Source organism: Podarcis pityusensis (genome assembly GCF_964106645.2).
Source record: "Podarcis pityusensis genome assembly, chromosome: 12".
NCBI classification, from domain to species: Eukaryota; Metazoa; Chordata; class Lepidosauria; order Squamata; family Lacertidae; genus Podarcis; species Podarcis pityusensis.
The window spans coordinates 48126450-48151389 of record NC_138037.1 but is presented as its reverse complement, the minus strand read 5'-3'; the positions used below and the strand labels follow the sequence as shown (position 1 = coordinate 48151389).

At 41.9% G+C, this 24940-nt stretch overlaps 1 protein-coding gene across 2 annotated transcripts in view; it reads left to right on the top strand.

Moving 5' to 3' along the window:
• LARS2 (leucyl-tRNA synthetase 2, mitochondrial) overlaps nucleotides 1–24940 on the top strand; it is a 63696-nt gene that overhangs the window by 9014 nt on the left and 29742 nt on the right. For both annotated transcript variants that reach the window (XM_080975774.1, XM_080975773.1), the window contains exons 6-13: nucleotides 2056–2145; nucleotides 5211–5354; nucleotides 12047–12154; nucleotides 12546–12705; nucleotides 16888–16992; nucleotides 18984–19099; nucleotides 20668–20951; nucleotides 24255–24353. In XM_080975774.1, the coding sequence (XP_080831900.1) occupies nucleotides 2056–2145; nucleotides 5211–5354; nucleotides 12047–12154; nucleotides 12546–12705; nucleotides 16888–16992; nucleotides 18984–19099; nucleotides 20668–20951; nucleotides 24255–24353 (1106 nt within the window). The remainder of the gene's footprint in view (nucleotides 1–2055; nucleotides 2146–5210; nucleotides 5355–12046; nucleotides 12155–12545; nucleotides 12706–16887; nucleotides 16993–18983; nucleotides 19100–20667; nucleotides 20952–24254; nucleotides 24354–24940) is intronic.

Genomic DNA, 24940 nt, shown 5'->3' with positions numbered 1-24940 from the left:
ACCACCACATAATAATGGTGGAAAATATTGGCAGCACACTAACAATAAACAGAACAATACACCCACCCACTCACCAGTGGACAAAAATAGAAACTCAGCGCTGACATCCCCTTGCTAGCCGAGGAGTTATGACACGCTTTATGACTTACAATGTGATTATTTGTTACACAAAGCACCATCAATGTGCATGGCCCTCTGTAGGGCACAAACGGACAGGTCCCTGATGCAAGGAACTTACAGTCTCAATACAGGAGAAGCAGTGGAGGAAGGCGAGAGAAGTGGGGGCAGGGCTAAAATAAAAAAGCAATATGCAGTTGTTTGTTGCTTGTACTGGGGCTGAGTTGCAGCAGGGCATGAGAACTAGGGGGCTGAGCCATAGGGTTAGGAGAAAACGTGGGCATGAGTGATAATGACGACAATATGATTTCTTAACCTACACCAGGGGTCAGCAAACGTTTTCAGCAGGGGGGTGGTCTATACTTTGAAAAGAAAAAAAGAATGCCTGTGCCCCACAAATAACCCAGAGATGCATTTTAAATAAAAGCACACGTTCTACTCATGTAAAAACACCAGGCAGCCCCCACAAATAACCCAGAGATGCTTTTTAAATAAAAGGACATACAGTGGTACCTCGGGTTACATACGCTTCAGGTTACATACGCTTCAGGTTACAGACTCCGCTAACCCAGAAATAGTACCTCGGGTTAAGAACTTTGCTTCAGGATGAGAACAGAAATCGTGCTCCGGCGGCGCAGCGGCAGCAGGAGGCCCCCATTAGCTAAAGTGGTGCTTCATGTTAAGAACAGTTTCAGGTTAAGAACGGACCTCTGGAATGAATTAAGTACTTAACCCGAGGTACCACTGTACAGTATTCTACTCATGTAAGAACACGCTGATTCCTGGACCGTCCACGGGCTGGATTTAGAAGGCAATTGGGCCAGATCCAGCCCCCAGGCCTTAGTTTGCCTACCCATGACCTACACGCTGTGCATTGCACAGTACTTGAGATTAACAAAGGGGGAGCTATGTTGTCAGGCTTGCAGTCTAAATAAGTGCATGAGGAAAAAGGCAGAGTATAAAAAATGGCCAGAGAATCATTTGGTAGCTGATCATCTGTGTCACTGGTGAGAAGCTTGACTTACTTCCTCTTCCCTGAACCTAGAAATCTGTTTGTGCTGTTATGCTTTGCTCACAAGTGATATCAAGACTCTATCAGAGTTGCACATTAGTAGGCAGTAGTGGCTGGTGCCCCTTGGTTCTGGTAGAGCAGAAGGGCACGGAGGCCAACATTAGTTGGAGCCAGAGTCAATGACAGGCAGAGCCAACTATTTTCTACCTGCTGAGCTCTGTGATGATAACACAGACTAAGGAAGCTGATAGCCAGTGCTGTATGTAAGTAACTGAATGTAAGTAAAGACAGCAGGCAGTTGGAAGCTGGCTAATGACAGGCTGAGGTTGGTGGGGAACTGCTGCATTCACACCTAATGAAACAGTCTCCTCTGTTAGTGAATGAACCACTTAGAATCATCGAATTGGAGGGAGACATCTAGACCTTCTAGTCCAATCACCAGTTTGATGCAGGAAATCCAGAGTTGGTGCATTCTCCCAGCAGGTGTCTCACCATTGTCTGGTTCCATTGTCACACTGCTCTTACCTTCAAGAATGTCGAACCAAAGTGTACTCTCTTGTCGCTTAATCCCATTAAGCTTGAGAGGATGTGTCTGTGCTGCCTGCCGTAGCCCTATACATCGAGCCCAGCAATATAAATACGCTGTAAAGGCTTTACTGGCTCTGCCAAGAAACTTACATTGCCCCCTGCTCTCAAATTGTGAAGCAACAGGGTATGGGTTTAGGCACACTTAAAACTCTGGCAGATTGTGGCCATGGATTCCCCTATCTACTTAAAATGGCTTCCTTGATTTAGTGGGTGACATTCAGGACTGCTGTGTATTCATTAGAGTGCACATGGAATACTGAATCAGGTGGTCATCTTTTGAACGAACCACTTATCGTTCTGAGGAACCAAAACTGAAATTGCTCTTATTCTGTTTACAGGAAATAACCACTTGTTTGCCAGAGTACTATAAGTGGACACAGTATCTTTTTATTAAGCTTTATGAAGCGGGGTTAGCCTATGAAAATGAAGTAAGTTGAACTTTCTCTTTTTATATTATGGATATGCCTTTAAAAGTCTTGGGTGATTATTGCTTGTGTGTTGACTTTCAGACATACAGCTGTAGAAAACTGTGTGTGTGTGTGTGTGTGTGTGTGTGTGTGAGAGAGAGAGAGAGAGAGAGAGAGAGTGTGCCTGTGGTGTTCTATGTTGCATAAAATGATGATTATTTCTATAAATTTTTCTACCCATACTCCTCTAAATTACTATTTCCAAAGCAGCTAATGATGCAATCAAGCAAATAAACAAAACACAAACAAAATAATAATAATAATAATAATAACAAATAAAAGTAGCACAACAGTAAAATCAAGAATATAAGTTGCCACAGAAAACGAATTTAACCAGAATTTTGAAGGCTAGCGTGTCCAGTAGGTAGGGGCACTGCAATCAGTAAAGCTTTCTTCCTGGTTTCTGGTGCCTCAGCTTTGAAGGAAGACAAGCATCTGGAGGAGGGCATTGGCAGACATATAAAGGTATAGTGGGAATAGATGGTCCTTCAAGTTCCTGGGTCCCCAAGCCTTTAAATGTGAGCATCTGCAATTTGAATCAGCTTGGAAGCAGACTGCCAGCCAGTGAACTTGTTTAAAAGCTAATGAGAGATGATCTGACTAGCCAGTCCTTGAACTAGCAGAAACTTTGGAACCATCTTCAGAGGCAGCCTCATGTATAATGCATTTCAGTAGTCAAACCCAGAAAGTAATGGGAAGCCAGCTTGCTGTGCCTGGTTTAGTTCTGTGGCAGGAATAAAGGTAAAGGTACCCCTGCCTGTACGGGCCAGTCGTGTCTGACTCCAGGGTTGTGCGCCCATCTCACTTAAGAGGCCGGGGGCCAGCGCTGTCCGGAGACACTTCCGGGTCATGTGGCCAGCGTGACGAAGCTGCTCTTGCGAGCCAGCACCAGCGCAGCACACGGAAACGCCGTTTACCTTCCCGCTAGAAAGCGATACCTATTTATCTACTTGCACTTAGGGGTGCTTTCGAACTGCTAGGTGGCAGGAGCTGGGACTGAAAGACGGGAGCTCACCCCACCGCGGGGATTTGAACCGCCGACCATACGATCGGCAAGTCCTAGGCACTGAGGTTTTACCCACAGCGCCACCCACGTCCCGCAAGTGGCAGGAATAGTAACCTGTATTAAAGTGACTCTTGTGGGCTTTGTGGGATATTTTTCTTTTCTGTAGGAGACTTTCTAATTTGGCAAATGAATCCCTTCACTCCATGGACTTCAATGTCCCAAAGGAGGTCGTACATTCAAAAAGCAATATTCTTCCATTGCTGAAATCATTGGGGGACTGTTTTTTGTTAATATAAAGCTATGTTAGTTTTGGAAGCGAAGATATGCCAGATACATGCTGGAAAGAATTGGGTATTTTTTTTTTGCAAGGCAGGACATGCACATGTAGTCATTCCTGTTATAGGAGTCTGTGGAAGTGACGCTTTGCAACAGGTCAATCTCATAAGCCCTTGAGCAGTAGTGGGTGCAGAAGCCAAAGGCAGGATTTTTTCAGTCTGTCTAGGAATCTAATTGCGAGGCAACCAAAAAGACTTGTCTTTATAGGATGGCTTCTTTTTATATACACACATCTGTAAAGAGAAGAGTCTGTGAAGGAATGAGTTTTAGAAGCAAGTGTAAAGGATGATGTGGTGAAGCAGAGAATGACTTAATTTGAGTGCGGGATCAGTCATGCAAGCTTGTTTCAAAGGCAGAGTTCAACTCCGCAGCGTTCAAAAGAGTAGAACAGAAGTAACTTCTTCTGAGAGTATGCGGATTGTGTTTGCTGTCCTCCATTGCAGACTGCCTGCTAGCAAACTGTGACTGATCAAATCATACTATGCAATCATGACAGATTATTCCACTGGGTAAAAAAAAGTAATGTTTTAGCCCCACAATGTTTTGCTAGCAAGTTGTCCAGTGCCTAATTTGTCCAATTCCTTTTATTTATTTTTTAAGAACAGTAAGATACCTCTCGTCTCAGGATATAATTTTAATACTGTATTCTGTGTATATATCCATCTGCTGGCACCCTCTGGAACAGCGTAGGGGAGAGAACGTCAGTCTGAGTAGAGCTTTAGCTCACACAAACAAGGCTATGGATCCAAACCAATTCTCTGTTCAGTACTGAACAGAGTGGGCTTTTAATAATACGTGTAACCTTTAATTTCCCTTGGAAGGCAAAGATTAAGATGCTGCTGCTACGGGAGAGATGAAAGGTGGTTCTGTTCTTCTATGATACATTCCCATTCATTTGGAGTTGCTTTAATTTATATTGTTATATTATCCTGCCAGCCATCAGATAATACACAGAAGGCTGTGCATTGTACAGTAGTACCATGATACCTTCTGCACAGTGGTAATGTGAACAGTGAGGTCATTTGTGTAGGAATAGCTTCAAATATGGCTCTCCTCATTTATCTGTTATCAGATATAGCAATAGAAATTCCACTTGAACCACCAAATTGTTTCTGCATGACTTACCTTCTCTTCTTAAAAATGATTTATTAATTTTATTTCATAAAATTCATATATTTTCTGAATGTAGAAAACCTCAAAGCAGTTTAAAACATGCTGCTATGCAGTATATTTGTGTGACTAATTTGTATACAGTAAGCCTACAACTTATGCTCTGGGGATCGCGCCCGAAGTCAAAATTGCGTATAGTGAAAACACATTTGGTGCAGTGGCAGGTGGGATTGCCAAACTCCCCCCCCCCCCCCCGATGCTTGCTAACTTTCTACACATTTTTTATTTAATTTATGTTTTTGCCAAATGTGTAAAGCTGAATGTGCACGAGTTAAATGCGTGTGAGTTGCAACTTACTGTATCTTCATCCAGTGAATAGAAACAAAGACATTTAAAAGGGCATCGGGTGTCAATCAGCCAAAGGCCTGGTTAAAGAGGAACGTTTTTGCCTGGAGTCTAAAGGTGTATAATGAAGTGTATGTGTACCCAACAGCCCGCTAATAACTCTGCGTTTTACTGATGTGCTTATTAATGCCAGAATTCCCTCTCAATTTGATTCCTGGCATCTTTTTAGGCAATGGTTAATTGGGATCCTGTGGATCAGACTGTTCTTGCTAATGAACAGGTGGATGAAAATGGCTGTTCGTGGCGTTCGGGAGCAAAAGTGGAAAAGAAATACCTCAAACAGTGGTTCATTAAAACATCTGCCTATGCAAAGGTGTGAGTATAAATTATTTTGCAGAGGAGACCCTCCCGTCAAAGTATTTTTCCAGATCTGTAACAGGCTTGTAGGTTTCGGTGGTGTGTAAGATCATTTTCTCTTCCTGCTGTCGATAAGTGTCTGTCATTATAACTATGGTGCCATTATAACTACGCTGCCGCAAAAATGGATAGAGTTACATCATTATAATGTAACTACAGCACCATTTAGTTTTGGCCTGTTCACCTTTAAAGAACATCTTGTGATGTAAATGTGTTCAGCTGGCAGGTCACGCTAACATAACTTTTAATATAATCCAACGTTTTCCCCCCAGGTTTGTTCTATTTGGACAAAAACATCTTTCTGAGCGTGAAAAAAAGAAAATGAATATGTGTGATGCATGAACCTTTTTAGAACTATTTTTCTTGGCAATATTTTTTCCCCTCTCACTGTGACAAATTGGGAAGAGGACTTGACTTGTAAAACTGCAAATACAAAATTTAAAGTATTTTTGGAGTAACAATTCCTGAGCGAGTACCATGAGCCCTGTCAACATTTCACAACTTTACTTCCTTCTACAGCCTCTCCAGTGCTTTCTACGGCGATTTTAACAGTTAGGATATATGGGTGGTTTAGTCAGTGTAAGAGCCATGGGCTGCAGGTGTGTGGGCCTTTCCTTTGGAACGGCTAGCCTAAGAGACAGCCTCAAATCAAAAGTCCCCAGTTTCCAACTCGATTCTGCCATGAACTCACTAGGGAGCCTTAAGGAAACCTTTTCCTGACTTATATTACAGGGTTGTTGTAAAGATTTCAGTAAGATAATTCATGTGAAGCTCTCTGAACACTTGAAAATGCTATACAGATCTTGTTAATGGCACGAGACTGCATGACGTTCAAGGAAAGCCTTTAGCACGTTGCTTACAGCCTTTGGTGCTTGCATCGCATCGTCTTTATATGTTACGGAGAATTCAGCTCAGTTATTTGTGTATATGTATCTGCTCTGTGTCGACATAATCTTCTCTTTACTGGTTATTTTATTTTTGCTACCTTTTGCTAAAGCCACATAAGTTATGCTCAAGTAGTTATGCTAACTATGTGCAATTTTTACTGGATTTGGGTGTGTTTTTTTTATTTTTCAGGCTTTTTTTATAAAAAAGAGTCTAATATTAATTATGTATTTTAAGACTGTAATTATTTTGTTTCCATAGTTACAAGAATAATGTATGCAGAATCCTTGAAAAGTCTCATACTTCACACAGGTTTCTGCTTGGTTATACAGTATTTGTTTTGAAAATACTCCCATTTTGTCTTGAAATCTAAAAGTGGCTTATTTTGTTGCAAACTCTATGGGACAATTTCTTACACACACACACACACACACACACACATGGAAAGAGAGAGAGGGGTTAATGGGCATATTTCTGTCTAGCCCTCTGTTGTTTAAAGTTGAGGGATACATCCTTCATTACTGCTCACTGCTAGTGTTTCACTTACCAGAAAGTTGCAATCAAGGGTCTGAGTGGCTCTGCATTTGAATGAGCAAGTGCTCTCTTCTCTGTTTGTCAGGTGTGGGGAACATGTTTCGCTTGACAGCTGTATTCTGGGGTTTTTTTGGGGGGGTGGATGCTAGTTGTGGGCAGGGCCAGAGCCCAAAATGGGTCGATCACCCCATTTTCTTTCTCACTCTCTGCCACCATATTCCTCCTCCTTCCCCTTGCCCCCTGCATCATGAAATTAGGCAAGGTATAGGCCATTAATTCAGCAAATCAAATAGGGAGTTGAAAATCTGTAGCAACTTTGCTCTGTTAATGAGGATCAATATGTGAATGAATGTCCAAGTCTGGGAGGCTAATGGAAAAGATCTAATTCCTGAAGAGCCCTTTGGGATGGTGATTTTATAGTACACCAAATGATATAGACACAGGCAAACTCGGCCCTCCAGATGTTTTGGGACTACAACTCCCATCATCCCTAGCTAACGGGACCAGTGGTCAGGGATGATGGGAATTGTAGTCTCAGGTGTAGCCAAGGTGTGTCCTTGGTAAAGAGAGGCCTTAATCCTAAGTGCTGGTGCAGGCAACACACTAAGGAGAAAAAATGACCATAGAGACGAGCAAGGTGACTGTGAGTTCCTTTCCAGGAGCCTCTCTAGGAGTGAGGAATTGGTGCTGCAGTCTTGCTAAGTCAAGGATTGGTGAAATAAGTTTGGTGAAATAAGTAGGGCTTATTTCACAGTAAACTTGGGTGGGATTGTGGTATAAATCTATTTAAATTCAGCTGTTCGTCAATTAACTGTCTCCATGATATGGTAGCCCCATCTTGTGGAATGAAACTTATAGTTCACCTCTTAAAATCAGACTCATAGCTCTTTCGTACACCATGTGCTAAAGGTTGTAGGTCAGGCTGCAGACTGTGATATAAAAGGTGATAGAAAATAATTTCCTAGGCTATCAGATAGCTTCACTTCATTATTGTCTTAGAAAGCGATATTTGTGTTAGATACGGTATGGCGTTTGGAGTGGTCATTTTTCTGTTGCTCGCTTAGTATTAATTAGCTTTTCAATTGACATAATACAGTGGTGCCCCGCAAGACGAATGCCTCGCAAGATGAAAAACTTGCTAGACGAAAGAGTTTTCCGTTTTTTGAGTCGTTCCGCAAGACGAATTTCCCTATGGGCTTGCTTCGCAAGACGAAACATCTTGCAAGTTCTTGCGAGTTTGTTTCCTTTTTCTTAAAGCCGCTAAGCCGTTAATAGCCGCTAAGCCGCTAATAGCCGCTAAGCCGCTAATAGCCGTGCTTCGCAAGACGAAGAGACTCGCGGAACGGATTAATTTTGTCTTGCGAGGCACCACTGTAAATTGATTTAATGTGATTACTGTTAAGCTTTAAGGCTGTATATATAATACCATGATTGTGTTAAAATTCTTATTTTCAGAGCAGGGTTTTTAACTATGATAAAACTTTTTTTCAACCTGGTGTTTAAGTAAAGGGGATCTTTGGTATTCATCTCTCTGATAAATGATACATTTTTCTCTTCCATAGACTTCTACTGCTCCTATTGTTTACGTGGGTTCTCATAATGCAAAGATCCTGAATAGAATTTGAGCTATTCACTTCTGGACACAAATCTTTTCTCTTTGCAACATCTCAGATCTGTTTTCAATCTAGGTCATCCTTTTGCTAGATTTGCCCAGCTCTATAATTCCCTCATCTCTCTGTCTCTTAGCAACTGGTGCTGTTGACTGCCACTTCCAAACAATATCAAAATTTCCTCTTGTGTTTCTGGATTCTCTTTAATGGATGCTCATCTTCATAAATTTAATCATGGCCTGTTCTACTGCTGCCTCTTTTTGTAACACTCAGTTGAAAATGCAATTCTCGTTTCTCCACTGTTAATGTAAATATGCTTGTCAGATCTGAAAAGTTGGCAAAAAAATCCCCAACTTTTAAATGGTTTTGTACATGAAGATTTAAAGGTTTTTGCTTTATTTTTCTGTTATGAGTTACTGTTTCCTTTTCCTGATTTGCTTAACATATTTGCATTTGAATCTGTAAGATTGTTGCTTTTATTCTTGGATACATTTGTAGCCATACTATATACTTTGACCTCAGATTGCTCATTTCTAGAGCTTTTTTTATTCTAATAAGAGGCATCATCTCAGTGCTATCTGACTAAACACAAGCTCATTTTTTGACCTGCATTTTGTTAACCTCAACTCAAGATGCCTTCTTCACTAGTGCAGCTTCCTTGCTATCCTTCCTTGAGATAGGAGTATTGGTTTGCTATCTAGTTCCAGCCATTCTAAATTTTGGGTATTTTTTCCTGTGGCCCAGTTCAGAGAAAACAATCACAGTCTACTGAATCATGAACTATTAGTCCAGTAACCATCCAGTAATGTTCCTATACACTCCTCCTTCACCCCTTAACTCATTGATGTCACAGTTTTCTGTGACTTCTGAACTGTGGTTTAAGGTCTCCCTCAAAACCAGGATTCAGGTTTAATTGTCTGACTCATAAGGGATCCATGAAACCAAAATTTCCTGGCTTGTATGTCCTGGGAAACTGTGGTTTAAGAAACCAGGCAAACTTTCCCAGAGCTTGGGCACATGAGGACAGGAGACAGTGGAAATGGCAAGGAAGTAGTATATGGACACACTGATTGTTACCAGGCCAAGAAACATGCTTTTTTGGGGGGACCAGGACCATTAATGTGGCAAATACATTTTCACTGCGTATAATGTCTATTTTGAAAAAGGACAATCTTGTTATTTCTATATTCTGTCTGATTACAGTTTGGCACTGCAGCAGCTAGTCATGAAATCTGTTCCCAGAGCAATATAAGCTCATCTCTTTCCTTAAAAAAAAAAATCTGCATGTTTTAAGCCAACTTGTGAACGCATTATTATTTTGAAGCACCATTTTAAAACATGGCTTGTCTTTTTAATGAATGAGTCACTCCTAGCCTCAGCGTAGTCTGTGCAGTGTTCTGACTTCTTCACTCACCTTTTCACATAAAATCTTGGTTTTGGCTGTGGCTTCTTCTGCTTTTACATACCCCTGCCCAATGGTGTGGATTGCTCTGACATTCATTGTTTTCATTTCTGAGAACAAATTATGACTTGCTGTTTCCTTTGCTCTCTTGGTAGATTATGTGAGTGGTTCTTACTGTTGATTTGCTCTTAATGTGTGCTAAATTCCATTGTACAGTGGTGCCTCGCAAGATGAAATTAATTCGTTCCACGAGTTTTTTTGTCTTGCGATTTTTTCGTCTTGCGAAGCACAGTGTCGGAAAAGTTTTGAAAAAGCTTCAAAAATCACCAAAGTCTTCAAAAACCTCAAAAAAAGGCTACCACACCGTGTGCTATGAGTTGCTCCTCGAAGTCAAGTCGCAACTGTATTAACGGTTTTAAGAAAAAGGAAACAAACTTGCAAGACGTTTCCGTCTTGCGAAGCAAGCCCATAGGGAAAATCGTCTTGCGAAGCAGCTCAAAAAACCAAAAACCCTTTCGTTTTGCGAGTTTTCCTTCTTGCGAGGCATTCGTCTTGCGAGGTACCACTGTAACCTTTAGCTACGTCCTTATTTCTCCGTCAGACTCATTTCGTTATATTGAATCTCTGCTCCTGTCATTTAGCTAGAATTTTATTTAGTGATTTGTGTGGGCTTACTAAGCTCTCACAAAGTACAATTTCTGCTTCTTTTCTTTCCACAAGATTGGGTTGCATGCCCATTCCAATAAATTTACCCCCAGTGGTCTAACAGGTGCAGACTGACTTTAGTGGCCAGTTTGGTGCTAGCATTAAAGAGCAGCCAATTGTCTATTTTTGAGGAGGTTTTTTCTTTTTAAATGCTATAGGGCAATGCTAGCCTTACAATTGTCATAGTGGTCATGGGTTATGGGAATTGGTGTCCTCCCGATCTTGAGGGGCTATATGGAGGCTGCCTCTGCTGTAAGGGGATGCCCCAGGCACCAAAAAGTCTTGGACCATATCTTTTGCTCATCTTTTGCTTCTTTCGTCATGTGTTTAATGTTGAATAGTGTTAGGACATTATTCAACTTCCTTGTGCCTTTGTGCACACCATACATTTAAAGCACAGGCACCTGTGCCCCCAAGGAATCATGGGAACTGCAGTTCACACCACAGAGCAACAAATCGGATCACCCTTAACAAACTGCAGTTCCCATGATTATTGGGGGTTGGGTGCGCTTTAAATATATGATGTGTCTGGAATTAATATTATTTTTGTATTGCTGACTGTATTCATGCAGTTTCTCACTGAAAATGTACAGTGGTACCTCGGGTTACATACGCTTCAGGTTACAGACTCTTCAGGTTACAGACTCAGCTAACCCAGAAATATTACCTCGGGTTAAGAACTTTGCTTCAGGATGAGAACAGAAATCGCACAGTGGCGGCGCGGTGGCAGCGGGAGGCCCCATTAGCGAAAGTGGTGCTTCAAGTTAAGAACAGTTTCAGGTTAAGAATGGACCTCCGGAACGAATTAAGTACTTAACCCAAGGCACCACTGTACTGCATTTGAGTGACCCAGGACATATCTGTGTTATTTCAATGGTTTCATTGAAGGCTACAGGACTCAACTCATTTACCTGATCCTTTGCTTATTCCTTTTATTTAATGGGCTTGAGTTTGAACTGCTTTGCCTTTTTGAAAACTGCACAAGACAGGTGTGTTCCATATTTGTGGAGACTTTTTTGAGCAAGCGCTTAGTGTCTTCAAACGTAGGATGGCCATCTATAGAGAAGAGCCAGGGTTGGGCAACCTTTTTTTCTGTTGAGGGTCACAGATAATCTGTCAGAGGTCACACGTTGACTATGGGTGAAGCCAGAGCAAAAAAATACCTACCACCCTCTATCGTCTCTCCCTCTTTCTCCTCACCCTATAGGCTACTACGGGAGAGACAGATCACTTCTACCACAGGTCTGAACTGATAGTTTGCAGGCGGCTTTTGAAATTAGGCTGAAGGCCATATGAGACCCTAGGACCACAGATTGCTTTATAGCATACCATGCAAATTCTTGGTGTCATAAGTCAGGGGAAACAAAGCAAATCCCCCTTAAAAAAAAGGAGTGGGGGAATATTCCTTCCTGTCAGGTGGAGAATGTGTGGAGGAAGAAGCAAGAGTCAGGATGGGGCAAACATCTTCCACCCACGTTTGAATGCCTACCATTTTCTCTGCTTTTGTTGCAGGCTTTGCTCGATGGTTTGTCAGATCTCCCCAAGTGGTATGGAATAAAGGAAATGCAAGCTCATTGGTTGGGAGACTGTGTTGGATGCTATTTTGAGTTCATGCTAAAGGTGAGCAAGTCCCTTCTTGGTGATGAGATATCCGTGCCATAATCTGCAGGAGACTGAAAACTGTTAGGAGTAAAACTAGAAATGTTAGCAATTACATGTGGGGGGGGGGGTTCAAATGAAGGCTAGAAATATTTTAGTCTGCAAGGCTGTTTTGCTCAGAACACGTACCCCTGATATCGTAAGGGACATTGGTGTGGGGCATGTAGAGACATGGCTGGATTGGCTGTGTGACCGAATTCGCCATTGTATTCTCAGATGTGGACTGTGGCCTTTGGAACTGATTCTGGAAAATGTCTGTAGAATTCATAAATGCAAGCTGGGGCCTGCAAGTGAAAATTGTGCGTGTTGCTCTGGAGGAAATTGCAGTAACCCTTTCCCTGTCTTTTGTCAGACTAATAATAACCCTACAGGAGAGACGATATCAGCCTATGCATGCGCACCTGAAGCCATTTATGGTGCATCCCATTTACATATCTTGCCTAATCATAGACTGCTACATGGAAATAGCTGTTTAAAGGAAATTTTCCGGAAGGAGCTTGTCCCAGGAAAAGGTGAATCTTTCTTTCTTTCTTTCTTTCTTTCTTTCTTTCTTTCTTTCTTTCTTCTGGTAGTGCTTGATTTACTAAGATTGGCAGTTGCTTGTGTAGCTTAACATGGTCAAGCTTGTGCAAAACAAGCCAATTCACATGTAATATTTTTTAAACATTGCAGCATGCCTTTTAAACATATGGCAGCAGCCTGATCTTCTCTGTAAAGACAAGTTGCTTCGACTGAGAAACCAGACTAGAATCCAAGGCCCTTATCGGATTAGTACCGGTACCTTGTAGCAACTGAAAACTGCTGAAGCACCAAACTACAGAATTTCCTTCCAGGAAAACAACAAAGTATTGTGACACCCTGAATATTAAGAAATTGCTGTGGTGTACGGGTTTTTCCCCCTGTAGAGTCCACTTCAGCATATGTATATTTTCAGTTGACAGGGGTTTGTGTGTGTGTGTCTGTGTGTATTAGCTTGTGCAGACATGCACACACACACTCATGCATGCATGAGAAAAGCTTTGCAAACAGCAAAATCAAATGGCCGTTACATACAAGACATACAGTTCTGGGCCAGTTCAGTATAAAGCTGAAATATATATAAACTGAGCATAATGACCATTCGCAAACAGAAGCAAAACAGCAACACAGTCATCCTAGTTTTGCTCTGTTAATTAACACTTGCGACGGGAGAGGAGCCCATTGTCTGAATTCAATGGAATCGCACTTCTTGACAAATTCTAATGCAGGAATTGTATGCTGGAGTCTCCGTTTGAAGTTTTATTTGTTGAAGAACGTAGCTCCTTCGGTGGTGCCCAAGTGCAGTAGATACCGTGCTAGAGGCTTTTTGCCCCCTCTGGCAAATCAGCACGTAGTGTAAGGTCTGACAACCAAGAATCCCTGACTTCAGACTTGCAGCACCCTACAGTGTACAATGAGAGGCAGTGTGCGGCAGCAGCAAAAAATGAAAAATGCAAATTTAATGCTTGAAAATAAGATGGCTAGTATAATAATGCCTTTGTGTGAATTATTGGTGCCCCTGCATCTGAAATGCTGTGCACACTTGCAGTTGCCCCATCGTGAAAAGTACATTGTAAGGCTAGAAAAGATGAAGAGTAAGCAGCCACAACAGTTAGGGGGCTGGATCACCAGCTCTGTGAGGTTTTTGTTCCCCCATTTAAAGACTTGGTAAGAGAGAAGATGGGACGTGGGTGGCGCTGCGGGTTAAACCACAGAGCATAGGACTTGCCGATCAGAATGTCAGCGGTTCAAATGCCTGCAATGGGGTGAGCTCCCGTTGCTTGGTCCCTGTTCCTGCCAACCTAGCAGTTTGAAAGCACGTCAAAATGCAAGTAGATAAAAAAGGTACCGTTCCGGTGGGAAGGTAAACGGCGTTTCCGTGCACTGCTCTGGTTCGCCAGAAGCAGCTTAGTCATGCTGGCCACATGACCCGGAAGCTGTACACCAGCTCCCTCGGCCAATAAAGCGAGATGAGCGCCGCAACCCCAGAGTCGGTCACGACTGGACCTAATGGTCAGGGGTCCCTTTACCTTTACCTTAAGAGAGAAGATATTAAAAGTGTATAAAATTATGCACTACTGTATTGGAGAAAGAAGAGGGAGGGTGGGCACAGTCTTCTTCAGCCTATGTCTTCCTAAACATTAGGAAGAACTTCCTGACAGTAAGAGCTGTTCGACAGTGGAATTTGCTGCCAAGGAGTGTGGTGGAGTCTCCTTCTTTGGAGGTCTTTAAGCAGAGGCTTGACAACCATATGTCAGGAGTGCTCTGATGGTGTTTCCTGCTTGCCAGGGGGTTGGACTCAATGGCCCTTGTGGTCTCTTCCAACTCTATGATTCTATGATGATATTAGAACTTTGGACCATGCAGTGAACATGATTAGGAATAGCAAGGGGACACAGTAAAGGAAGTACTTTTTAACCCATAATTAATCCACTGTCACAGGATGCTGACTATTGGCTTAGATCCCTTTTGGGGGGGGGTGCAGACGTTCATGAAAGAGAAATTTATTGGCAGCTGTTGGCAAAGTAGAGCTTCCATGTGCAGAGGCAGTATACCACCAAATACCACTTGCTGGGGAGCCAAGACTGTTGCCATCGTGCCCTGCTTGTGGGCTTTGCAGAAGCATCTGGCCAGTCTCTGTTGGGAAATGGGATGCTGGACCAGATTCAGCTTTGGCTATCGTATTGTGGTTCTTGGGCCTTGGCTGAGAGGGGCTGCAACCTTCCTCTCTATTAGGAAATAGAGAGAGAAAATAGGAATAATAAATATTAGAGTGCTAAAAAGATTGGAAGAAATTTAAAGAATATTTGAATAAATATTGTAATATTAAAGATATGTAATCACTTGAAAGAATCAATTAGGACTAGGATTAAATTGGGATTAAATAAATAAATGAGAAAATGTAAGATAAGAAAAGTTAGGAAATATGATTATAACTGTGATATTGTTTTAGGAAATAATGATATTGGAAACTGCTATATATAATTACTAAGAAACTCAGATGGAAGAGATTTGAGGAAGTCAAGTAATATGTTTATGAAGATGGATTTTGAGTAATTAATTAAGTTTCGGTTTATGTGGTGATTTGATGTATTTTATGTTTTATGTTTTTTCTTTTTTCTTTTTTTGTTTCATTCTTTTTTTTCATTATTGTTGGGGGTTTTTCTGTTATGTTTATGTATGGAAAATAATAAATATTATTTAAAATAAATAAATATTAGAGTGCATGCTTGTCTAAACAAGATGATCAGTAGTAATTGATGAACAAGAGAATCTTACTTCTGAGTATTTTTTTATCCACTTTATCTCTTGGCAGCAATTTATTAAAGGGAAGGGTGGGCTCAGTAAATAATAATAATAATAATAATAATAAATTCATTACTTATACCCTGCCCATCTGGCCACGCCTCCTCAGCCACTCTGGGCGCCTCCCAACAGAATATTAAAATCACAATCAAACAGCAAACATTAAAAACTTCCCTAAACAGGGCTGCCTTCAGATGTCTTCTAAAAGTCAAATAGTTGTTTGTTTCCTTGACTTCTGATGGGAGGGCGTTCCACAGGGAGGGCACCACCACCGAGAAGGCCCTCTGCCTGGTTCCCTGTAACCTCACTTCTCGCAGTGAGGGAACCGCCAGAAGGCCCTCGGAGGTGGACCTCCGTGTCCGGGCTGAACGATGGGGGTGCTCCTTCAGGTATACTGGGCCATTTAGGGCTTTAAAGGTCATCACCAACACTTCGAATTGTGCTTGAAGAGGGGTACACCCCCCCCAGAGGGCAGCTGGATCCAGGAAGACTGGGAGATGACCATCACACTCCTGTTGGCTGGAATAGAGCATTGTACAGTACAGTGGTGCCTCGCAAGATGAAATTAAAGCATGGCTATTAGCGGCTATTAGCGGCTTAGCGGCTATTAACGGCTTAGCGGCTTTAAGAAAAAGGAAACAAACTCGCAAGAACTCGCAAGACGTTTCGTCTTGCGAAGCAAGCCCATAGGGAAATTCGTCTTGCGGAATGACTCAAAAAACGCAAAACCCTTTCGTCTAGCGAGTTTTTCGTCTTGCGAGGCATTCGTCTTGCGGGGCACCACTGTACCCTTTTATCCCTTAGAAGTAAAAAGGGCATAGAATAGCAACACCTAGTGAGAGACCACAGAATTGCATTTCCCTGAGAGAAATTGCAAATGCCAACTAGTGATCAAACATAGAATGAGATCTCTCTAAACCAAAGAATGGCAGACAATTCTGCAAAACAAAAAGAGACAGATCTTTCAAAAATAGCATAGGAGGGAAAACTTTCCAGTATAATGACAAAATATATGCTGCCCTTTACATTTTGTTTTCGTTTTTTGCTTTTATTTAGATATTCATTTCCTTGCACAAATATTTCATGTATCCTTGGAGAATGGTAATTATTTTTTCCAGGGGGTGGGATAATTGAAGCGTGAGGTTCAGATTGGGAGAGAAATCTTTCAAAAGTGCAAGAAGCTTTGTTTCCAACAGAAACTAATTAAATTCAGAATTATTGCTATTGATTCAAGCAGACTAAGACCGGATCTTCAAGGGCTGCTTCATTAGGTTTTTAGTAACACAAGAGAGCAGCAGGCTCTCTTAGCAGTAAGTGAACACTCTTGGCACAGTGCTCCTATTATTATGATCTTTGCTTTTTTTTTGTAGAGTCTCATACTTCAGTGACAGCTCTGAACTTGCTCACCAGTCAAGAGATTCCTGTAGTCATTTCCGCAAAATCTGAGTTTGAAGGCTCTGTCGATACTAAAATAGGTGAGCACAGGAAACATGGAAAAAATAAGGCTTATGCAGCTGAAACTGTAAAAGTGGTTGTCTCTGGGTTCTAGAAGCGTCCATGGAAGGGAAAACAAAGGTTGATGTATTAAGCACTGCTAGGGTTGCCAGAGTCAAAGCTGGCAAATAGTCATATGCTTTAAATTTTCCATGCAGCTGCTTCTGCCTGTTTCTCTGCTCCTGATTTGAAGCTATAGAATTTGCTACCACAAAATGTAGATTAGCCACCAACTTGGATGCCTTTAACAGGGATTAGACCAATGGGAGATAAGGCTATCATGGGGAAAATGAGTTTTGGCATGCCCCTAAATGTCGCCTGCTGGAGACCAAGAGGACTATTGTGCTCATGTCTTGCTGGTGGGCTTCCCAGTAGAATCTAGTTGGCCACTGGGAAATGAGATGTTAGATTAGAGAGCCTTTGGTCTGATTGAGCAAGGCTGTTGTTATGACTGTTCTCCAGCTTTCAGTCGGGCAACCCAAAGTACATGAGACACATGTTTTTGTATCATTTAGAGCAATATTACCCAAACTTGGGCCTCCAGCTGTTTTTGGACTACAGTTCCCATCATCCCTGACTACTGCGCCTAACTAGGGATCATGGGAGTTGTAGTCCAACAACAATTGGAGAGCTAAGTTTGGGAAACACTGATTTATAGTGTATGCTGTCCACCTGATATAATTGGTGTCCTGTATAAAATATTAGCTTGGTATGTGTCTTGAGTTCATTTCATAAACATCCAAGTTGATTTCTTTTCAGTGAAATGGTAAGACAATGCTTTTCCATTTTTAAATGACAATCATCTAAACTTGTTAACCTTTCCCCTCTATTTATTGTTGTTTTCCAACTTTTGACATACACAGGAATGTAATTTGAAGCTTTGGGCCATTAGTTAAAATAGGGGTGGGGAAACTTGTGATAATCCAGATGTTTCTAGACTGTGGTTCATATCATCCTTGACCTTTGGCTGCAGTTTCCAAGGCTAAGAGCCCCCCAACATATGGGTGGCCACAAGCTCCCCTTGAATTAAAACCTTATGTTCCAAATGGAAAGTAATAGAATTAAATTAATCAGTACCCAAACATCAACATTCATTCTGATTTTGATGACTGGGATCCAAAAACTCACAGAAGTGTTTTGCCCTAGGAGGTGTGGGTTTTGGATTTTATTTCATTTTTAAAAACATCTCACCGCCCCCTGCAGTATCACAAATGTCTTTGAAGCTCCCCTCATTTTCCAAAGCATATTTGCCATACAGCATGGGGAGCTGCTGTCAGAAAGATGCATCTAACCCACCTTCCTTCATCTCTCAGAAGTAATGTCACCATGCTTCTTTAAATCTAGCCTTTGCTTTGCAGCAAGAGAAAAACTTGCAAATGAACACGTTGAGATTGATTTCGCGGCAGGAATTTAAAGTTCCAGTGCTGGCTAATATGAAAACCATGGTGAGAAAATAGAGGTTGCATCTTGAAAAATATAGAGCCAAGATGTCAATGACTAATTCATCTTATCAATATGTATTGAATTGAATTGGCCAAGGGCTATAGAGTTGAATGCAGAGAGTATTGTTCTAATGGAAGAGGAATTGGGAGTCAGTTTAGATACATTTTGATTTGGAAGGTTGATTTGTAGGCTGAAAGGAATAGAGAAACATGGGTTGAAGAGGCTGAAAGTATATGCAAGAAGTATATACCGTATTTTTCATGTATAAGACGCCCCCTGTTTTTGCAGCAACAACCAATCGCCAGCCCACCCTTGGCACTATCCGTGTATAAGACGTCCCCTAATTTTTGGCATTATCCTTTAGGAGGAAAACCTAGTCTTATACACGGAAAAATACGGTAATTAGCAGTGCTGCCTGAACTTTGAATCAGAAAGCTGTTTGATTGCATTTTCATTTAAAAAACCCAAAGGGGTGAGTCTTATTTGAAATCTGTTTAAGAAACACTTTCATTTTATTTTCCCTTCCAAGGAATCCCATGCATTAAACCAGATGATGCTGAAGTTGCTAGGAATTTGGGTCTGTCGTTTGAGGAAGTAATTGAAACGCTGCCGGATGGTTCAGAGAGACTGATCAACTCCAGAGAGGTTAGTGCACTCCTGTGAGTCTCTGCCTTCTCATCCCCACTCCTCCATGGGAACGAATGACAACTTTAAAACTCACACACAAACATGTAACCAGGTATTTGATTTTTACATGTTAGGCAATTTTTAAAATGTGCATAACAGAGAATGAAAGTGTGAAATTAATATAGATGCAGACATACATGGTTTGGTTTAAATGCTTCAGGCTAATGCACTTCCTTTTTTTCTTTTCTTTTTTTTTATTAAAGATTTTCTTAATTTACAAAGGCTAATGCACTTCCAAACCCTGCAGGGTGTAGGAACATAGGTTCTGGCACTGCATGGATTCTGCTTCATTTAGTTGGCACCAGAGAAAGAACTGAGCCAGTGCTGGCAGTCTCCACTGCTGGCTTTTATCGCAGTCATCTGATATGTACTAATAGAAGATAGTGATTAGTATGAAAATACTAAACTCTGCTTTAGCACTACATGTATGAGCTAGAATGAGCCTAAGCAAAGCCTTGGTCTTGCAGACTTTCTCCTGCTGCATAGCTGGAACCAGGACTTCTGCCACATGCATCCTAAAATACTTTTCTGAAATCCAGGTTTCTTGTTATGTACAAACATGTTTTGCTGGGACGTGGGTGGTGCTGTGGGTTAAACCACAGAGACTAGGACTTGCCGATCAGAAGGTTGGCGGTTCGAATCCCCGTGACGGGGTGAGCTCCCGTTGCTCGGTCCCTGCTCCTGCCTACCTAGGAGTTCGAAAGCACGTCAAAGTGCAAGTAGATAAATAGGTACTGCTCCAGCGGGAAGGTAAACAGCGTTTCCGTGTGCTGCTCTGGTTCGCCAGGAGCGGCTTAGTCATGCTGGCCACATGACCCAGAAGCTGTACGCCGGCTCCCTCGGCCAATAAAGCAAGATGAGCGTCACAACCCCAGAGTCGGCCACGACTGGACCTAATGGTCAGGGGTCCCTTTACCTTTACTTACAAACATGTTTAAAACAAACTCTTAAGTTGCAAAGCAATACAGCTTCATAGTATTGCTGCTCAGCCACTTGCCCAACAGAGACTTACTGTACTTTTATTTTTAAAACCTGTTTAGTGCAAGACCAGAAACAAATTGAAACAATTGCTCTAGGGCAGTCATGTCCAAACCAGTTGATCGCGATCTACCGGTCGATCGCGGTGTGTCCCTGGTTGATCTTAGTTGATCACCCCCCCCCCAAAGCTCAACAGTAGATCACAGCCAGTTTTTTATAGTGGGAGTAGATCGCAGTCTCTTGGGAGTTGGAGATCCCTGCTCTAGGAGATTAAAACAATTGTTCCAGGAACTTCACCTGAAAATGCACACCAGACCACCATGCCGAAATCCAACAGAGCAGCTGCCGGTAGTGGCCTGATCATTCGACTGCCGGGAACTGAGAGGCTTGAACAGAAGATGAAAATGGAGAAAATTTGAGAGACTATTAGGACTTTGGATAGAATTCCATTCTCTTGACTATTGGTGGTGGGACATATACAGAGGAACATTACTGTGACTACCGTTGCAGTGAGAACATTGGAATATACCAACATCTGTCGTTCTCAGTTCACAGGTATGAGTAGACAACAAGCGTTAAATGCCATCACTCAAGAAGCCAAAAATAAAGGAGTAGGAGGACACTTAACAAGCAGTAAATTGAAAGATTGGCTGATCTCGCGGCAGCGTTATTGGGGGACGCCTATTCCAATCATCCACTGCCAGAGTTGTGGTCCTCTTCCTGTCCCTTACGAAGACTTACCTGTGCAATTGCCCAGTGTCACATCCTTTACAGGAAAGGGCGGCTCGCTTTTGGCTTCTGCTTCACACTGGGTAAACTGCTTGTGTCCGAGGTGAGTGCACATTTTCTTTACAGCTTCTGGTCAGTGATTTGGCTGGAAGAGGAGTAAATTTTGTTTCATTTTTATTGTTATTACGGTTAAACATTTGGTTGATGCTGTGGCTTCTGGTTTTTCTTTTTTAAAAAAAGAGGACAGAAAACTAAAGCTTAGTGTCCTACAAATCTGACTATCTCACCAGTGTACCTTTGTGCTATTACTTCCCAAAGCATTGCCTTCTGTGAAAGTGGAGAGCAGTCTCAGGTTCTTTCTATTCACCAGTTCTTTTTATGCAGAAAAAAGATCTTAACTCTAAAAGGCTGTGTGTCTGTTTCTTCTTACTGCTGAGCTCAGTCATTAGAGGAACAGGGTTTTTCTTTGGAGGGAAGGCTTTGGCTTCCTCTTTATAGCAAGGTTAGCTGTATTACTATTGGAAATGGATTTAAGGCAAGCTCTGTGGGCTGTTTTTTGTTGGGAAAAGGGGAGATCTTAGTTCACCTCTCTTGCATGAGTCTGGTGCCAGGGCTGCTTCACGTATTTCTTCTTTTAAGTGCGAGGGCAGGGGGGGTCATTTGTTTTTATTTGCTGCAAATAAAGGGACCAGGAATCTGCTGCTCTGTGTACCAAAAGATTATCTCTGCACTGGAAAATGGTAAAGTGTAAAGTCACCTAGGACCACTGCTTTTGGTTTAGATCTGAGCTTCTTGTTGTTTATGTCAGGCAGCTATTTGTATTAGAAAGGAGTTTTATGCAGGCCAGATTTAAGCCTTTTGTTTGCTTGGTTCAACAGACTCTAATTCAGATTTGGAGAATTATATTTTCATTAGGGAAACTAGATCTGTATTCTCCAGGGTCTGGTGGATGGCTAATGCTTGGTGGAAAGGATCTGAATTTATCCGTATCCTTGAGAGACTGTTTCCTCATCATGTGTATAATGGAACATTGCTCTCAGCAGAGTTGACATGATGAATTCTGTATTGTTAGGCTGCCTTGTTGGAGCCGTTAAGTGATCTCAAGTCATTCACACTTCAGAATATAGAAGCAGTAAACCTGTCACTTTCTCTGGACATTTGAGAGCTAGTGAATAGATTATTTTTGGTAGTGCAGTACCTCAGTGCTGTGACTCAGAAAGACTCATTCCATTTTGTTGCTGTTGCAAAAGGCATTTGATGTAAAGAACTATGCTCAGGCAAAACTCAGCCAAGAAATTCATCTTAATAAATGTCTCACTTCAGAATGGAGCCAGAAGTACAGTCGTACCTTGGAAGTTGAACAGCTTAGTTCCTGAACGTTTTGGCTCCCAAATGTCACAAACCCGGAAGTGACTGTTCCAGTTTGCGAACTATTTTTGGAAGCCGAACGTCCGACAGGGCTTCTGCGGCTTCTGATTGGCTGCAGGACCTTCCTGCAGCCAATCAGAAGCCACGCTTTGGTTTTCGAACGTTTTGGAAGTCGAACGGACACGGATTCCCTTTGACTTCCAAGGTGTAACTGTAATCCCTCTTTTAAAATGTACGAAAAGGTGTCACTTGGTGATTCCTGTGTTCAGCAATGTCTAGGGATTAAGAATTGGAAATTGATTTCAACTTAGGCCATTTTGAGATGATGATAATAATGAACAGTTATTTTGAGCACCTGCCTTTTCTGACCACTCCATGCTTATCTACAAAAGAATCACATGATGTTGACATACTAGTTTTTGTGCCCTGCTTGCTTTTTACATGGTGAAGCCTTCAAACTTGTCATTCCCCGCCCTCCATCTTGGTTTCTGTATTTGTGTGTGCACATGCGCGCATACATACACATGCAATCTTTTAGCAACCATGTTCAACCAACATGCTTTTGGGAAAGAGGATTGCCCAGAAAGGATTCATACAAATGGAGAGACAAACATATAGGATACTATGCCCTGGCTACACATCCATCTGAAAGCTACAAGAATCAAATGTTAGCTTTCTTCTCTGCCTACAGATGGATATCACACTCACACAGCATTTTATTTATCAATAAAGCCCAAAAATCTGTAACTGTGCAAGTAGTCTCTTGTTTAGTCCAGTGGATCTTGGAATCAAAGAATCATAGAATTGTAGAGTTGAAAGGGACTCCGTGGGTCATATAGTCCAACCCACTGATATGTGGGACTCTCAACTGCATACATGACAGATGGCCATCCAGTTTCTGCTTTAAAATCTCCAAGGAAGTAGAGACCACCACTTCTCGTGGGAATCTATTCCACTGTCAAACACTGTCAGAAGGTTCTTTCTGAAGTTTAGTTGGAATCTCCTTTCTTGGAAGCCATTAATTTGGGTCCTACCCTCCAAAGCAGGAGAAAACAAGCTTGCTCCATCCTCCACGTGACAGCCCTTTAGATTTTTGAACATGTCTATCCAATTTACCAGGCTAAACGTAAGCTGGGACTTAAAGGAAGAAGAGAGCCATCTGCTCAGTATTTTGAATGAGCTTGAACCAGACTAAGTTTGTTGGTGAGACTTAAAATACTTCATCCGGATCCAAACTAATTATTGGTGTATTGTAAATCTACACACAAGTTTATATCCTTATAAAATGATAGCAAATCTTGAGTAATAGCATTTATGTTCCACATTTTACTGTTGTAAAAGGCTTCAGTGAACACTCAGCTGGGAGCAAGCATCCATCCATGTGCCCATTCTCAGAGGAATAGATTTCTGCTATTCCTTTTGAGTTTTCAGGGACCCTACAGTATAATGCTTGTAAAAGGTATAAAGTACCTTGGTGCTTGGGAAATCTGGAGGGTAGACAGTAGTTTGAAAGAACAAGAGATCATTGAATTGACTCTTGAAAGCTTCGTTCATTTATGACTTATTCATGCAAGTTGTAAGGCTTAGGACCAATTTGAATTCCTATCCATTCAGATTAACTGGGGGTTGCTGGATTTGACAGTAGGAATGAATGAATCTACCCATTTTGGATTCTCTTAGTTTTTCATTTTTTCAGTTTTAAGTTCATTTCATCAGATGTAAGAATTTAAAAAGAGAGAGAGAAGGCGTTCCTGGCTTAATGACATTTCTGATTTCTCACTTCTGATATGATTTGCAAAGCAGAGACTTGTAGATCTCGCCTCTGCTGAGATGTGTGAGCTCTGACTTCGCATACCCAGTTAGACGCTTGGCTTATACAGCAAGTGAGCATCGCAGATCTGTAGTTTGCAAATTGGCTGTTAATGCGGCTTCAGTCTCATAAGGGACATCATAAAAAAAAAATCGTGCAAACAAAGCTCCCCAGATGGCTCCCTTCTATCTCTGCAGAACCCTAATAATTATAATTTGTGTTCCTCAGGTGCAAGCAGCCTGCAAAAAGGGAAACGGACACCATGGATACATTTGTTGATTCAGCTTGGTATTACTTAAGGTACACTGATCCTCATAATTCTGAGAGGTAAGTAATTTAGGCAGCCTGCATTCAATCAATCAGGATGTTATGTAATCTTATAAGCTGGTCCTGTTATTCATAGCTCAACTTGGAAGGAGTGGCAAGACTCTCCTGTAGATAATCCTTAAGTTCATACTGAACACAATAAAAAGATGATTCCTGTGAGGGGTCTGTTTTTGTTCTGCCAGTGGTGCCTTTTCCCCAGTATAAAAAAAACATCTTCCGCAGAAACTGCTGCTTGCCTTCTATCACTGTGCCATTGAGAGCGTGCTCACTTATGGCTTATGTGTGTGGTACGGAAGCTGTACTACTCAGGACAGGATGGGGTTGTGCAGGGTTGTTAAGGCAGCAAAGAGCATTGTTGGCTGCCCACTCTCCACCTTAGAGCAGATTTATGCCACAAGGTGCCATAGGAAGGCACTGGACATAGTAAAAGATCCATCGCATCCTGGTCACTGTCTCTTCGAGCTTTTGCCGTTGGGACGGAGATACAGGACGATGAAGACAAGAACGAGCCGTCTTAAGAACAGCTTCTTCTCCAGAGCGATCTCGGCCCTGAATGGGAAGCCCGGACTTTGAAAGTCATCTAATCT